The sequence below is a fragment of the Chanos chanos genome, chromosome 7 (assembly GCF_902362185.1).
Source record: "Chanos chanos chromosome 7, fChaCha1.1, whole genome shotgun sequence".
Lineage (NCBI taxonomy): Eukaryota > Metazoa > Chordata > Actinopteri > Gonorynchiformes > Chanidae > Chanos > Chanos chanos.
Window position 1 is genome coordinate 27,503,204 of NC_044501.1, and position 16,939 is coordinate 27,520,142.

A 16,939-nucleotide genomic window follows, 5' to 3' on the forward strand; every position below is an offset into this window, starting at 1 on the left:
ATATTTCAAACATGAAAAATCATATTTGTTACAATATTTATGTGTGATTTAAAAGTTTTTATTGCTATTTCAGTATTATTGAATATTTATGTCATTTTATGCCTTTTTAATAGAAGTGCCATTTTGTAATTTATCTGACTGACAGTCAGCTGTATTCATTTAATACAGCTATAGCATTAAACAACCTTTTGAGTTTCAGGTTTTTGAAACAGACACTCTCTCTCTCTGACACACACACACACAATTTAATGCCCTGAAGTTCAGTTCAGTCTTGTGCCTAAAAACACACACACACACACACACAGAGAGGATAGTATGGGCATACATGTCAGTGATGTTAAACATTCATGGTTTTCCTCAGATTTCACTCCTGATCAGCTGATTTTTTTAAACTCATCTCTCAGGTCTTCTCCGCTACCTCACCTGTGAGGAGTGGGCTGTGAATGATTTATGTAATCTGTGTGAGATGAACTGTCTGTCTGGGTTATATATGTGTAATGACTTTTGGAAATGAAAGTGTCCTAATATGGCCCAGGTATGACTACACCCTTTAAACACATTTTTAGGCGTTTAGGGTTCAATTATGTGTGATGTCATCGTAAAACTAGGTATGGAATCTTCAGTAATCCATTACGCTTTCATTCTCGTAAACGACACTGCCTTTGATGATGACAAATCTGATCAGCTCCTGATGGCCCCCAAACTGGTAAATAAGATGCTCCCAGCTGGATGGAGACAGACAGAGAGGGAGAGAGAGAGAGAGAGAGAGAGAGAGCATAACATAAGAAAACAGAGATAAAGAGAGAACTGTCAAAGTACATTTGTACTTCATATACATTTGTACTTCATATACATCACTCAACACCAGCACCAACACACACTCCCCCTCGTTACCTCTGTCCATCGTTACCCTACAGTGATTATTACAGTGATAATGACGTGTAAAGATGAGAAGTTGATTTCAGACACTTTGGGGAAACAGGTTTTTAAACTGTAACACAGTAGACTACTACCACATACTGCAGGCTGCTCTGTTCTGTAAGGAAACATCCTGAAGACAATAGCTGTGTGTGTTGATTCCTAGTATCTGGAGTGATATGAGTGTGTGTGTCACTGTGGGGCACTGATGACAAGCAGGTCTCCATATTTGCATGGCTCTGGTGAGTCATTTGTGAGTGTCATGTTTGTGCACACGTGTGTGCATGAGTGTATGTATGTGTGGGTGTATGTGTGTGTCAGCAGCTCTTCCTGTTTGCCCAGCTCTGGTGCTCCACCTGTGCATATGTGTGTGTAGGGGTGTGTGTGTGCGCGCGTGTATTAGTCTTACCGTGGGGCGTTTATGATGAGCAGATCTCCCTGTTTGCCGGGCTCCAGTGAACCGTGTGTGTGTGAGCGGTTGAGGGAGTAGGCTGCGTTTATGGTCACGGCTGCCAGGGCCTCAGGCATGGACATGTGCATAATAACACAGGCCAAATGCATGACCATGGGCTAATGAAACAGAGACACGTGTCACACACACACACACACACACTCACAGCTACCTACACACAAAGTCACACAGACTAAATGCATTCTCATGGATTACTGGAACAGAAAGACAAGTTATATACACATACCACCACACACACACACACACACACACCAGGTGCATTACAATGCAATAAAACACAAATTGTCTCAACGTGTGCGCAGACACACTAATTTAACATCATGAATACACACACACACACACACACACACACAAACTCCTAAATCCACAAGTCATTCAACACAGAAAACACAGAGAGTCACACTCACCATTGAGCAGCAGTATGCATTGGGGTTGAAATCACTGCCTAACGCAACAATGACTCCGGCATCCAGCATGTCTCTGGCTCGCGGTGGGCGAAGCCTTAAACACACACACACACACAGACACAGACACACACACACATGCACAGGGGATGAGAAGGGTCTGATTGTTTTTTAATGTACATTAACCTTTAAATGTGACTGCCAGTGCAGCGCAAGGAACTTTCTGGTCTCCTGTATTTCCTGCGTCGCATTTTCATAAAAAGTTTCCCAACAGCAGCTAAAAAAAAAAATCAGAGCGTCTGATTCCAGATGCCCTAGAATGCAGGGGGTAATTTAATCCGACTTAAATTACAGCAACAACAACAACAAAACAAAGAGAGAGAAATCACCTGAGAATGTAGGCAGTGGTGGGCAGGAGGACGGCTGCCGTTTTGGCCGTTGCCATGGCTCTGATCCCCTCATCTGTCACCTCCTCTAAGTGACTGATGGCTAAAGCACCGAGCTCTGCTCCCAGCTATCACCAGACAGGAGGGATGAAAAAGAGGAGAGGAGGAGGAGGAGAAAAAAATCAGTTAGAGGACAAAAAGGCGTCTGTGGGTTCCTTTTGTTAAGCTGCCTTTACCAGTTGTGGCAGTGAGTGGGTTGGCAGTAAGGATACACACCTAAGTGAATTTTAAGGTATTGGAGTGTGTGTGTGTTTCTGTTTGTGTGTATGTATGTGTGGGGGTTTTGGTTTTGCATGTGTGTGTTTGCGTGTGTGGGGGTTTCTGTTTGCACGTGTGTATGTGTGTCTGTTTGCACGTTTATTTCTGTTTGTGTATATGTGTGTGGGGGTTTCTGTTTGCATATGTGTTTCTGTTTGTGTGTATTTATGTGTGTGTAGGGGTATCTGTTTGCACAAGTGTATCTGTTTGTGTGTGTGTCTGTTTGTTATATACAGACCTGTCCTGAGTTCATGGGGTGAAGTTCGTCTCCATGGAAATTGATGTTGAGTCCCATGTCTTTTCCTGCCTTAAGGATGCGACGTGTTGAGTCCACATCAAACACGCCTTTCTCACAGAACACATCGATGTTGTCCACCTGTAAGTTGCCCTTGGCAACCTCCTCTCTCAATGCAGGCAACTGCACTGACAAAATGTCCTCAGTTGCCTCCTCCATGGTCTTGCCTCTGTATCATCACACACACACATACACACAAACACAAAGAAATGAAGACAGAAACTCTACTTCTCTCTGGGTGTATGCGTGTGTGTTTACATGTGTGTATATTTACGTGTATGTGTGAGCGAGTGACGGTTGCGTGTGTGTTGTGTGTACTTTGGGACGGCGTGGGCTCCGCAGTAGGTGGAGGAGATGGTGACAGGCTGGGTTGCCCTGGCCGCCTGGATAACAGAGAGCATTTTCAGCTCAGTCTCCAGCTCCAGCCCATAGCCGCTCTTACACTCCACCAGCGTGGAGCCGGCTCTCAGCATGCGACCCAGCCGTCCCTGCAGAGCTTCCAGAAGCTTCTCTGGGCTGGCACTGCGGGTGTGACCCACTGTGAAGTGGATTCCTCCACCTGCCTCGTGCACTTCCATGTATGAAGCCCCTGCCAGCTACACAACACACACACACACACACACACACACAAACAGGGACACATACATGTACATGTACACACATGCACGGACACGTACACATATACACACACATGGACACATACAAATGACTATACTGCACTAACATAAAACACCACCAGTCACAAATTTGACAAAGGTTTTGTCTTTTTATGTGGACACATAGGACAGAGGTATGCAACTTCTCTGTGTCTGTGAAACTGCAGTATATGTGTAGGTTTTCTGTTCTGACTTTAATCCACACTTCAGTCATTTTTATTCACACCTCACTCTGATATTCACATCTTTGCTGTGGCCCTGGTTAGCTAAGTTAGGGGTGTTTGAGCAGGGCACGGTAATGTTGAGTATATCATGGTACCAGAACAGGAAAAGTACCTACACAAACAGATAGGAACAAGCTTACAGTGACTGTAAACCCAGCTGTACGTTAAAAATACAACATAAAGGTGATGTTGTATTTTACCTTCATGGCAAATTCGTGAACTCTGTCGCCTGCCCACACGGGATGTGTGTGAGCATCGACCAGCCCTGAGGAAAATGAAATTTTAGTTCAATTTAGAACAATGAAGAAAACTCAAGCCATTGACTGCAAATATCGCAAGGAAAGTGTATAAAAAAAGTCTTACCAAATCTTTAATAGGGTATTGTTTCATTTCACATTATGAAAAAAAGGTAAAATAACACAATGACATGAGTTGGAAGAGCAACTTGTTGTTGAATGAGTTGTGTTTGTTTAGTATAGATACCCAAACTATGTCATTGTGTCATTTTAGTTTTTTTTTAAAGATTTGCAAATGGTTACATATGATTACATTAGGAATTAACATGATGTAGTACCTGTTTCAGTGTTTGTACTAACATTTAATATTTTTTTCATCTGTAAAAAAAATGTATATACTGCATTGGTAGATCTTTAGCTTAACCATGAAACCCAGGTGATGACTGATATATTTCACATATTGTAGTTTGTATGAAAAATGGGCGATGTTCCATGCAGAGGTAAAATCTGAAAATGATCTGCAGTGTGTTCATGTTTTCATGAAAGAGTGTGTTTGTATAGTGAGATGAAGCAGTACTGAACTCGGTAAAAAACCTCATGAGCACAGAGCACACGCATGTTTCAGACAATCAAGTCAATCAGTCAATCCAGTTTTAGACATGTAAACTGCCCTCCCTAAAGAGGTCAACATATCCTGGTTACGGTAAGTTCTTTTCAGCATCAGTCTGTTCCATCAGCTATGGAGATGCTCTCCAAAAAGATAAATGATTCTGCTACATGCTGTGAGTCACCTTAAATCTCAAAAAATCCTGAGTATTATCTGACGCCTGTACTGATGGTCTAATTCAGTGTGAAGACCAGAGTCCTGTGCATAATGTGTGTTTTGGTGATATGATGAGCGATACTTGCCAGGCAGGACACACATTCCGGAAGCATCCAGAACCTTTTCAAAGGACGCGCCTTTAAACTGCGACTCAATAGAGTCTGCTGATCCGACAGCTTTGAGGAGGCCATCACTGTACGTATTTACACACACACACACATCTGAATGCAACATTTGATCAGTTTCTTCAAAGTAACGTGTTTTGGTTAATATGTAATACGTCAAAGGATTCGGAGACTTCAAATTGTGCCGAGGTCCTGATTGAAGTGAGAAAGAGAAGAAATGAGATGAACATTTAGAGAATAAAGAGACGGTAAGATCACTTACTGTCCGATCACCACACTGCCGTTCTCAATGACGGCCAAACTCTGCATCCCGTCTTTGGTCAGGAACTTTTCCCCGTTTTTACAAACCAAAACGATTTGTTTTGCATTCTTTACGAAAAGCCTAAAGTCCTTGGCCATTTTCCCTGACATTTTATTCAAAGCAGAGCAGCTTTGTGGAGCAGTAGTCTGGGATGAAAAGGCAGGTAGGTAAATATGTAGAGAAGCTAAAAAAAAAAAAAACAAGCCTTGGGCAAAGGTTGAGTGAGTGGGCGGCTGCAGAGACCAGGTCAGTCACTGGTCACTGACACAGAACCGCCTACCATCCAAGCTGTGCTTTTGCATTTTCAAAACCTCATCACAGAACATTATCACGAAAAACAATCAGGACACTATCACGAATGTCCTATCAGAACATTATCCTTACGTGTTCATTTTTTAAAGCTGCTTTAATTAGGTCTGAAGAGAGAGTTAAGGATTATAGTCTAAAACGAAGTTATAAACTATGTCATATAAAATACTGCCTCCTATTACACTGCTTCCCTTTCTAAACAGGTCCTTTCTAAACCACTCTCTTTTCAAACAAGTGTACTGCTCTCAGGTCAGAGTATGTGTGATAACACCTTTTGTAATTCATATACAGTAGAAAGACCATATGCAATGGGCTGTCAATCAAATTCCATTTTTAACATGGTCAGCAATCTGCCCACATAAAGAACACATATACACAGAGGGAAAAGTACAATATGCACAAGTTTATTACTTTTTGTGCCATCACAAAGACCTTAATGTGTAAAAAATAGTCTCGCACTAAACAATATTACAACAGAAAAAAAATCTTCACATAAAATAGTGACAAACTCTGACCAAAAGAAAAAAAGGAGAGGGGAAAAAATCCGATGGAATCAGATGGGGGTTTAAATCATTCAAAAGGGGGAGAGGTGATGGGGTCGGACGCTCTTCATCATTCTCTCATCTCTCCATCTTCCTCTTCCTCTTCCACTCCTCTGATGTAGAGAACATTATTACACCTGATGAACAGAGACAGAAAAAAATGACATTTTACTAAATATGTACGACAAGAGACAAACAGACATTTTATTGTGGATTTTAAACATCTGTCTCTGGGGGGTGTGGTCTGAAGTTAAGTCCATGTTCACTGACCTGATTAGTACCTCCCCCAGGTGTCCTGCCAGCGCTCCATCCACATACTCCTCTGTGTTAGCCAGCTAGAGAGAGAGAGAGACAGACACACACATTAGATCTGACTTAATCAAGATTTAGTCCAATGGCAGATAAGAGCATAATAATGACTATGGCATGGTTAACCCTCTAAACAAAGACAGTTATGTCCACCTTAAGATTACATGCTATTAGTCCCACAAAGAGACAGCACATGGAACAATTATATGAAATTCAGAAAATTACATGCTATCCAACAATTATCAAAAGCTGAGCTAGGATGAGAATACATTCTTGGCCTGTTGATACTGGTGAGTGAATGTCTTATAATCTGTCATCTGACAACACCAGCACTTATTTGATTAGAGTTCTTCAGTGAACTCTTGCGGCTCTGAGAGGCAGTGCTGCAGAGTCGGAGTCGGTAAAATTTACTGATTCCAACTAAATGTACCGTATATGCCGGCAGATACGTCAAGCCACAAACATTAGAGGTGTGATTATAGGTTTAGGCCTTTATTTGCCCGATAAGTCGACCCACAAAATCCTGTTCAACTTTTGGGCCTAGGCCAAGCCTGCAGACTTTTGGGCTTACGATTTGGGTCTAGGCTAGACAGCCGAAGTCAACAAATAGTCCTGTTTCATATAAAATTATAAAAGTTGTTTTACTTACTGTATCCTGTTATATGATAGGATGTTCCTGATTTTCCTTTACAGCATTTTTATAGTTTATTTCTTTAATATCCTTTTACTTATTAACCTTTATATAAAAATATAGCCTCTTTTTTTAATTTTATGTGTTTGATGTTTAATATTACTCAATGTTTGTAACTACTCTGATAAATAATATAAAATTAATATTAATTAAAAAAGCCACAACAGCGTAGCTATAGCCTTTAAACCCAAACTTTAATAAGTTAGGGTGCTAAAAAGTAGCCTGATGATTCATGTTGGCAGTGATGAAATGCCTTTTATGTTGTGTGCTTTCAGTCAATATAGGAAATATAATTAGTCTAATTACAAATAGAGGAGCAGGAGGTACCATTAATTCAGGAGTCAGAGTCGAAAGTGTTGTGTATTGACTCCACAGCCCTGCTGAGAAGTCATACTCATACAAGCTCAAAATGGGCTCTGCATTTGTGGCGTTCCTGGAAGATTCTACTTTACAGACACACTATTACTCAAAATTAGAACTCATTGTCTTCAAGAGATAACCACCAACCAAGCTTAGGAGAGACTCGTACATACTTTTACTGAATGACATAAAAAAGTAAGTCCCATTGATGGGATACGATGCACTCCAGTGACAATGACTGCAGACTTTTGAGATTCTAAGATTTGGAATCTGGTAGCGGCCACAAAGGGTATATAAGTGACCCACATCTCGCTCTTTTGAATGAATGTACTACTTGTTTGAGTTTGTTAGCAAATGTTACATTTGGTTCAACACAGAAATGTCTGTTTTCTCAGGTAATCCACTGTGCGACGCACAGCCTAATCAAATGCTGACGGAGTGCGGTAATTCAACCTCACACTGGCATTTTTATATCCTTCCCTCGGACATGAGAGTGAGAACACATCAATATGGAAGATGGAGTCTTTCGGTTATGGATCCCTTTAAACTGTTCAGCTGTATTTTTACATCCACATATACAAATATGACCTAACACGCCACTTCGTAAGGACATTTAGCATGGACGACAAGTACAAGGTATGGTTTAAACCAGACCTAGAACTGTGCAGTTACACAAAATCCTTCCTGGATTTGGACTGAGAGAAGCTGGTGACCAATACGGACGAGATTACTGGGATCACTGAGCGGGCTTTCATGTAAGTAGTTGAAGGCAATCGTTAAGAAACATAGCATCATTACCTGCATGTTCATGTATCCGTCAACTGATACCAGATAGCCCTTGTATTCCATACCCCATTTCAGCTTCACCATCACTGGTTTTCCCGTTAAACCGTTCAGGAAGGGCTTTGGATTCAGGGGCAAACTCTGAAAACAAAAGTCAGAGCGTACGGTCATTCATTCCGCTTTGAACGGCAATGTGAACATGATACAAACTCTGTGCCTTGCCAGGTAAACAGCCAGTGAGGCATTAGCTGTTACGTATGCATAATCATATGTTTCAGATGTTCTCATGTCAAAAAGGGGAGACTAATAAATCAAAGCGGAAAGACTAAGATTTGGTGTTTGGTTTAGGTTGGTACTAGCATGTATGGCTAACGCAGCTGGTAAGACACAACGAACAGACAACGTACTGCAAGTTAGCCGAAAGAGCTAACCACTATGAAATAAACGAACATACTTCGTCAGGCAGTTGCGTTTCAAATGTAACTTAACAGGCTTTCGACCAACTTACCATGTTTCAAGGAAAATATGCTTTTCGCACGTTCAAAATAATTACACTTCAGAACTAGTTGTTGTACAAAGCATAGACTCGAAGCTTTGCACGCTTTGCCGCCGAAAGAAGGAAGAGGTTTGGTTAACCTTTCAACTCAGCGTCGAGAGGGTGTTTAAAAAGTTTTATAGCGCCTCCAGCCGTACTGGCATGCAGGAACAATGGATTTCGAAGTCGCTCTTGATGCGCTATAAAACTTGATGCGCTATAAAACTGATGCGCTATAAAACTAATTTGTCCATTAAGAATTTCCTTTCTAGTTCCAAGAGGTCGTAACATTACATACGAGCGAGAAAATGACCATACACAATTGTCTAATAATATAAAGTGTACAGTTGCACTGCACGGAACTTATTTCCAAACATTGATATTTTAAGTGTTTGATTAATAAAGTTGTGAGGTAAATTGTTTTAGAGGCCTTTCCCATTGGATTGAAGAATCAGAGGAAACAAAACACCCTCATATGGAAGAGGCTGCAGGTCATCGCCAAATATCAAGGGAATACCAAATGACATCATTGGCACTGACACCTACAACTGCATGATCTGAATATCTTCTGGAGCCCGACCGATAAATCGGCTTGCTGATATGAGCTAATTGCAGACAAATCGGTATCGGCTTTTATAATGGCCGATAAATGACAGTTAAAAAAAGATACGGAAGATCCCTCAGCCATGGTATGACATTCATGTCAGCCATGCCTGGTTTTTGCTGCAGTAACGTGAAAGCCGGTACAGTCAGTTAAACATCAAAATTAAGTTTAATGTTATATTAGTTGAGTGGTGTAGACTAATCTGTTGACAAACTGCTGTTGACTAAACTGCAGCGTTTAACTTATTCTGCCTAAATGAGGCAATGGTAAATATATCTGCGACTCGCACATCTGTAGGTACACTCGGTGCCCTGGAAATATTAAGCCAGAAGGGACATGTAAATAAACGTGAGCTGAACAAGTATCTAACATGGCTTGGTAGTCACACAAAGTTACCTAGTTTTTTTTTCAAATGTGTAGTGTGAAATCCCAAAGTCACAAATCCTTGAAATGACATGACTACAGTCATGTAGTATTAGATGCATTCAACAGCAGCGTTTACTCTAGTTCACTGTATCAGTTTACTGCATTACTTATCAAAAATTTAATATATTTTGTTGTACCTTTGTTCAAAGTACAACTTAAAATAAGTTTATTTTTAAACTGCATTGTGTCATATTATCTTGGTGAGGACTCTTAGATAACTACACATACCAAATGTTAGGGAAAATCTGTATGTTATGTGTTTCTGGAAAAAAAAAAGTATATCGGCTGATATATCATTATCGGATTTTTAAATAATCAAATATCGAAATTGGTGTCAGTCTGAAAGATCCTATATTGGTCGGGCTCTAATATCTACCACTATTACTACACACACACGCACGCGCGCGCACACACACATGCACACACACACACACACACAGAGGCTTATATACTGTGTTCCTAGCAAACTAAGATTTTGTGCCCTTGGAATGTTATACAATGCCGGCCCAACATAAGCAAACTAAGTGCCTGCGTAGAGCCCCCAAGAGCACTTGAAATGTCTCACAAGAGAGCTTGAAATGTGTGTATGTTTTTTTGCGATATATTATGTCAATGGTAATTATACAAAAATGCAATATTCTGTTAATGGGCTGGCTAGCAACTACTAGTGGTTTAATCAATTCCCGCTGCCTCTGTCATAGCTGGTGTCACACAGATTGTAAGGAGAAAGTGGAATATTGAGGTAGTTTGTAAGAGGTAAGAAGAGTAAATGTCTGAATTAAAGCAGTTCATTTTGGAATTTTTCTCTTTTTTTCTGAACCTTTTGCACATCTGTACATAGTTTTCAAAAATAATTATTCACCTTTATATTTTATTCTTGAACCCTTATTGTTATCTTGTTACAGGTTCCTCTCTTCATTTTATGTCATTATTTAAGTATTTATTTAATTTATTTAATATTGTCCATTTATTACATTCACATTTATTTTTTATATAAGAGGGAAATTTTACTGAGAGAGGTACTGTTTATTATTTGATTTTAATTGTAGTTGATTGTTGTTCTGCGCTTTTGCACGTTGTAAATTTTTTAAACCAAAAACAATTAAAGTGGTTAACTTGTTTACAGTAAATGTATTGTCTGCCGGTTTATTTTATTACTTTTCAGTACACCATGTTCAGTATGCCACTGTATCACTTTGAATATTAAAGTGCAAGTTAACACCAGCCCAATCTTGTGTGTTTGCCAACTTTTAAGATTAAAAACCACAGAAAGGTATAAACATGCCAGGCTGACATTGGTATGATGTAAGCAACACAGCTTCAACTGACAAAACTGATAATGGGTGTGTTAGATTTACAGTAGGTGTGCGAATGATCAATCATTGACAATAGTCAATAGTATTGGCAGCAGTAGGCCCCCATATCAAATTCTGCTCAGGGCCCCATAAAGGCTTGGGCCAGCCCTGATGTTATGTATGCAGAGCTTTGGAGTGGGTGGAAATCCGAAGCAGGAGACCCACACAGTGTTCAGCCCTTAAACCCTTTAGTGGTAATGTGTCATCATTGTGTGTAGTTATGGGATTCAGTGTGTGAGTATTATGTTGTATGTTGGGTCCTTGTGTCTCTTTTTCGTAAAACCCTGTCTTTATCTACGATTATCACATTTATGTGTTTGATCTGATCTTTCCTTGTTATTCACTGTTCTTTGAAAAATTCAGCATGGTGGCTGTGTCCCTCACTTTCACTGGTGCGTTTATTTAGGCGTCATTCGGTGTAATGACTTCAGAACACTGATGTGTACCTGTGATGGAGTGTCAGGCGTTTAAATATCACAACATTCCTGCTAGTCACTGAGGTGATTAAGGAGTCACCACTGATTATTCATCTCTAATGATGTGGAGCTGGTTGGAGTTTGTTATGATGTGGAGCTGGTTGGAGTATGTTATGATGTGGTGCTGGTTGGAGTATGTTATGATGTGGAGCTGGTTGGAGTATGTTATGATGTGGAGCTGGTTGGAGTTTGTTATGATGTGGAGCTGGTTGGAGTATGTTATGATGTGAGGCTGGTTGGAGTATGTTATGATGTGAGGCTGGTTGGAGTTTGTTATGATGTGGAGCTGGTTGGAGTATGTTATGATGTGGTGCTGGTTGGAGTATGTTATGATGTGGAGCTGGTTGGAGTATGTTATGATGTGAGGCTGGTTGGAGTTTGTTATGATGTGGAGTTGGTTGGAGTATGTTATGATGTGGAGCTGGTTGGAGTATGTTATGATGTGGAGCTGGTTGGAGTTTGTTATGATGTGGAGCTGGTTGGAGTATGTTATGATGTGGAGCTGGTTGGAGTATGTTATGATGTGGAGTTGGTTGGAGTATGTTATGATGTGAGGCTGGTTGGAGTTTGTTATGATGTGGAGTTGGTTGGAGTATGTTATGATGTGGAGCTGGTTGGAGTATGTTATGATGTGGAGCTGGTTGGAGTTTGTTATGATGTGGTGCTGGTTGGAGTATGTTATGATGTGGAGCTGGTTGGAGTATGTTATGATGTGAGGCTGGTTGGAGTATGTTATGATGTGGAGCTGGTTGGAGTATGTAATGATGTGGTGCTGGTTGGAGTATGTTATGATGTGGAGCTGGTTGGAGTATGTTATGATGTGAGGCTGGTTGGAGTATGTTATGATGTGGAGCTGGTTGGAGTATGTTATGATGTGGAGCTGGTTGGAGTATGTTATGATGTGAGGCTGGTTGGAGTTTGTTATGATGTGGAGCTGGTTGGAGTATGTTATGATGTGGAGCTGGTTGGAGTATGTTATGATGTGGAGCTGGTTGGAGTATGTTATGATGTGGAGCTGGTTGGAGTATGTTATGATGTGGAGCTGGTTGGAGTATGTTATGATGTGAGGCTGGTTGGAGTTTGTTATGATGTGGAGCTGGTTGGAGTATGTTATGATGTGGAGCTGGTTGGAGTATGTTATGATGTGGAGCTGGTTGGAGTATGTTATGATGTGAGGCTGGTTGGAGTTTGTTATGATGTGGAGCTGGTTGGAGTATGTTATGATGTGGAGCTGGTTGGAGTATGTTATGATGTGGAGCTGGTTGGAGTATGTTATGATGTGGAGCTGGTTGGAGTATGTTATGATGTGGAGCTGGTTGGAGTATGTAATGATGTGGTGCTGGTTGGAGTATGTTATGATGTGGAGCTGGTTGGAGTATGTTATGATGTGAGGCTGGTTGGAGTATGTTATGATGTGGAGCTGGTTGGAGTATGTTATGATGTGGAGCTGGTTGGAGTATGTTATGATGTGAGGCTGGTTGGAGTTTGTTATGATGTGGAGCTGGTTGGAGTATGTTATGATGTGGAGCTGGTTGGAGTTTGTTATGATGTGGAGTTGGTTGGAGTATGTAATGATGTGGAGCTGGTTGGAGTATGTTATGATGTGAGGCTGGTTGGAGTTTGTTATGATGTGGAGCTGGTTGGAGTATGTTATGATGTGGAGCTGGTTGGAGTATGTTATGATGTGAGGCTGGTTGGAGTTTGTTATGATGTGGAGCTGGTTGGAGTATGTTATGATGTGGAGCTGGTTGGAGTATGTTATGATGTGAGGCTGGTTGGAGTTTGTTATGATGTGGAGCTGGTTGGAGTATGTTATGATGTGGAGCTGGTTGGAGTATGTTATGATGTGGAGCTGGTTGGAGTATGTAATGATGTGGAGCTGGTTGGAGTATGTTATGATGTGGAGCTGGCTGGAGTATGTTATGATGTGGAGCTGGTTGGAGTATGTTATGATGTGGAGCTGGTTGGAGTATGTTATGATGTGGAGCTGGTTGGAGTTTGTTATGATGTGGAGCTGGTTGGAGTATGTTATGATGTGGAGCTGGTTGGAGTATGTTATGATGTGGAGCTGGTTGGAGTATGTTATGCTGTGGAGCTGGTTAGAGTATGTTATGATGTGAGGCTGGTTGGAGTTTGTTATGATGTGAGGCTGGTTGGAGTATGTTATGATGTGGAGTTGGTTGGAGTATGTTATGATGTGAGGCTGGTTGGAGTTTGTTATGATGTGAGGCTGGTTGGAGTATGTTATGATGTGGAGCTGGTTGGAGTATGTTATGATGTGGAGCTGGTTGGAGTATGTTATGATGTGGAGCTGATTGGAGTATGTTATGATGTGGAGCTGGTTGGAGTATGTTATGATGTGGAGCTGGTTGGAGTATGTTATGATGTGGAGCTGGTTGGAGTATGTTATGATGTGGAGCTGGTTGGAGTATGTTATGATGTGGAGCTGGTTGGAGTTTGTTATGATGTGGAGCTGGTTGGAGTTTGTTATGATGTGGAGCTGGTTGGAGTATGTTATGATGTGGAGCTGGTTGGAGTATGTTATGATGTGGAGCTGGTTGGAGTATGTTATGATGTGGAGCTGGTTGGAGTACGTTATGCTGTGGAGCTGGTTAGAGTATGTTATGCTGTGTGGAGCTGGTTGGAGTATGTTATGATGTGGAGCTGGTTGGAGTATGTTATGATGTGGAGTTGGTTGGAGTATGTTATGATGTGAGGCTGGTTGGAGTTTGTTATGATGTGAGGCTGGTTGGAGTATGTTATGATGTGGAGCTGGTTGGAGTATGATATGATGTGGAGCTGATTGGAGTATGTTATGATGTGGAGCTGGTTGGAGTATGTTATGATGTGGAGCTGGTTGGAGTATGTTATGCACAATGATCACAAACTAAAATAAAACACGGTATGCTCCACCAAAACAAACAAACAAACAAGAACAATTTTCTGCCCAGACCCATAGAAGTATAGCAGTTTTATGGAGTAGTGCAGTTGTGAGTGGTGATTCAAATAATTTCAGTGAATAAAATAAGGTGTTATATATTGTCACTTTGAATTTGTAACACGCTCAATGTCACCCTAACAGCCTGTATGGACTGTGGCATTTACAGGATTTACATCCATTTGGAACTCCAAAAGGAGATGGCACTGAATTATGCATTTGTTTATTATTTTGTTTTTCATTTTGTTTTCTTACGTTATCTACAGTTCTATATCACAACTGTAAAAGTACTGATAGACTGGAAAAGCACAGTTCTCATCTGTTCAAACCTGTTGTATAATCAGATAATAAACAGTCTACAGAGGAGAAAGAGTACTTGAGCAGAGCCTGTAGAGGAGCTGAACAGTGCTTTGTTTTCTGAAGGGAAACCACATAGCAGTAAGGATTCAACAGACAACTTTGCCTCGTTTTTTTATTATTAATTCTTTCTACAGTATACAAATATTCACACACCAGATGTTCAAAAAAATCCACAACATCTCACAACATTCATAAAGTTCTGCTTGTCAAATCACTGCATTCCGTTTAGTTCGAATATATATATATATTCGTTTTTCATTTATAGTTGGTATGTGTGCCACCGAACGCAGGCCACGCAGAACCGGAGACAGCACTGTCTCTCTCATATCTCACAAACCACAACGTTCCCACAAATTAAAAACATTGCAAATATGTCATCACAACGGTGTAAATATAGTGTGAAGTTGTGCATGATTTTTTTTATGGATCGGGGGTTGGATGGGTGTTGTAAATCACAGTGTTTGGCTGAACCCTTTAAACAGGGCATTCAGTCCGGGGAAAGGGGGGGTACGGGTAAAAGGTTTAAAATCTGCATATTCATATACATTTCTTCTGTTAAAAAAAATCAGAGAACGTCTCTCCTCTGCCGCCTGATAGAAATCAGAATTTCCTTTTAAAAAAAAACATCTAACAGAACATCACTGTAAAAGAAAAAAAAATTGTATACACTACGGAGAATAAATATGCTAAGAAGCGTTCTAAAATGCATCAAATTGTTCTGGCTCCGATATCAATTCGTTGCTTTTCTGACGCATCTGCGTAAATATTCCCCTCTATTTCCTACATCTATTAATTTATTCTCTTCCCCGCAAGCGGCATTGCCTTCCTGAATAGGAAAGCGGTAGTGCAACAAACTTTAGCAGACTTTTTGTGGTAGCACTTGTTAGAAGAAACCCATCATAAAGCTAACATAACATACGCTGTGACAAATTAATGCTAACCTAAAACCATAACATTTCATAGCTGCATTCATCCAAATTTTCATAATCCAGCGTGACCTGTGTTTGTGACGTATTACGTGGAGGTTTCGCCTTTACATTCTCGTTGCATTCAGTTGTACTGTCATGTCAAAACAAGAAAATATTGCACCTAACAATCGCTATAATGTATTATGTTATACGTTTAAACACCCCCACGAATGCATTATGTGAGATTTATGACAGGGTTACCTCATTTTAAGCGTTAACCATGTGTTTTTTTCTTTTCTTTTCTTTCTCAGAAGGAAATGAGTCAAGTACAGAGCTCTGTGGCAACAGTAAACAGGAAGCGACCTAAAACTGAGCGCCTGTGTCCCACCGACACCCTGTGAAAACCAGGGAGCCGTTTTGGTTACGGGGCTCGTCTCGAAAGGACGACACTTTCAGTACACAGTGTCCTTTATGAAGTTTGCTGCCTCAGATTGTTCACACCAAGACGAGGTACAATTATATGTTGCACTCGTAGTAAAGGAAACGTGGTCAACTTTTCACGGGCTATTAAAGCTAGCTGCTAAAAAGAAAGAAAGAAAAAATATTTTTGAGGTACATTCTGTATTCCCAGAACACTTGGATTGCTGTCACTGTTTTTTTTTTTTAAACAAACACACACATTGTATGTTAGAAAAACGGAAATAGTATATTAAATCAAATACTAAAATATTTTGGTCTTCCTGAAGGATTCAATCGTTTGATCACAAAAACTAAACCTATTAGTCAAGGTACGGTCTAACAAAGTCAAGATTGCAAATTGACCTTTGGTAACGGGTCAAGAGAAAACGTGTAGACATAAGACTTGCACTCATTCATATGCACTGTGTATATTAATAGAGCTACCACTGTATCCTGTTTAACAGATCAGGAAATACCTGTTTTTAAAACTCTCTTAAGATGTTCACATCACAGTTTGTCAAACCAGTTTCCTTTTCCTGAAAACAAAAAGTAAATAAAAAAATTGAAAATCACCAAATTGAAAAGTTATTTTTTCCCCCAGGTTAAGACATATACCATGTTGCACCTCGTCTTGGTATGAAATTGAAGATGACATCATCAAAAACATCTGACAATGTTGAAGACAACGAGCTGTTCCAGAAATCACCGAAATAAAGACGGTGAATG

The 16,939-nt window shown here is 40.4% G+C and overlaps 2 protein-coding genes across 2 annotated transcripts; both read right to left on the reverse strand.

The window, feature by feature from the left end:
• Positions 1-36: 36 nt before the first annotated feature.
• amdhd1 (amidohydrolase domain containing 1) lies at positions 37-5,313 on the reverse strand. The gene is made up of 9 exons (XM_030779609.1): positions 5,120-5,313; positions 4,819-4,925; positions 3,874-3,938; positions 3,112-3,389; positions 2,737-2,962; positions 2,184-2,308; positions 1,798-1,891; positions 1,328-1,488; positions 37-725 (listed from the first exon to the last, which is right to left on the reverse strand). The coding sequence occupies exons 1-9, from the start codon at positions 5,266-5,268 to the stop codon at positions 620-622; spliced, it is 1,311 nt and encodes a 436-aa protein (XP_030635469.1). The 5' UTR covers positions 5,269-5,313; the 3' UTR covers positions 37-619.
• A 536-nt stretch (positions 5,314-5,849) lies between these two features.
• On the reverse strand, positions 5,850-8,776 carry snrpf (small nuclear ribonucleoprotein polypeptide F). The gene is made up of 4 exons (XM_030780375.1): positions 8,661-8,776; positions 8,168-8,293; positions 6,280-6,344; positions 5,850-6,146 (listed from the first exon to the last, which is right to left on the reverse strand). Exons 1-4 carry the CDS (start codon positions 8,661-8,663, stop codon positions 6,080-6,082), a joined length of 261 nt encoding a protein of 86 aa, XP_030636235.1. The 5' UTR covers positions 8,664-8,776; the 3' UTR covers positions 5,850-6,079.
• Between the last annotated feature and the right edge of the window lie 8,163 nt (positions 8,777-16,939).

Coding starts and splice junctions, on each gene's coding strand:
- amdhd1 (XM_030779609.1), bottom strand. CDS start 5,268: ATGTCAGGGAAAATGGCCAAGGACTTTAGGCTTTTCGTAAAGAATGCA. Junction 1,489..1,797: donor ATGCATACTGCTGCTCAATG/GTGAGTGTGACT, acceptor CTGTTTCATTAG/CCCATGGTCATGCATTTGGC. Junction 726..1,327: donor CTCATCATAAACGCCCCACG/GTAAGACTAATA, acceptor GTCTCCATCCAG/CTGGGAGCATCTTATTTACC.
- snrpf (XM_030780375.1), bottom strand. Junction 6,345..8,167: donor ACGGATACATGAACATGCAG/GTAATGATGCTA, acceptor CTCTCTCTCTAG/CTGGCTAACACAGAGGAGTA. Junction 6,147..6,279: donor CTGGGGGAGGTACTAATCAG/GTCAGTGAACAT, acceptor TCTGTTCATCAG/GTGTAATAATGTTCTCTACA.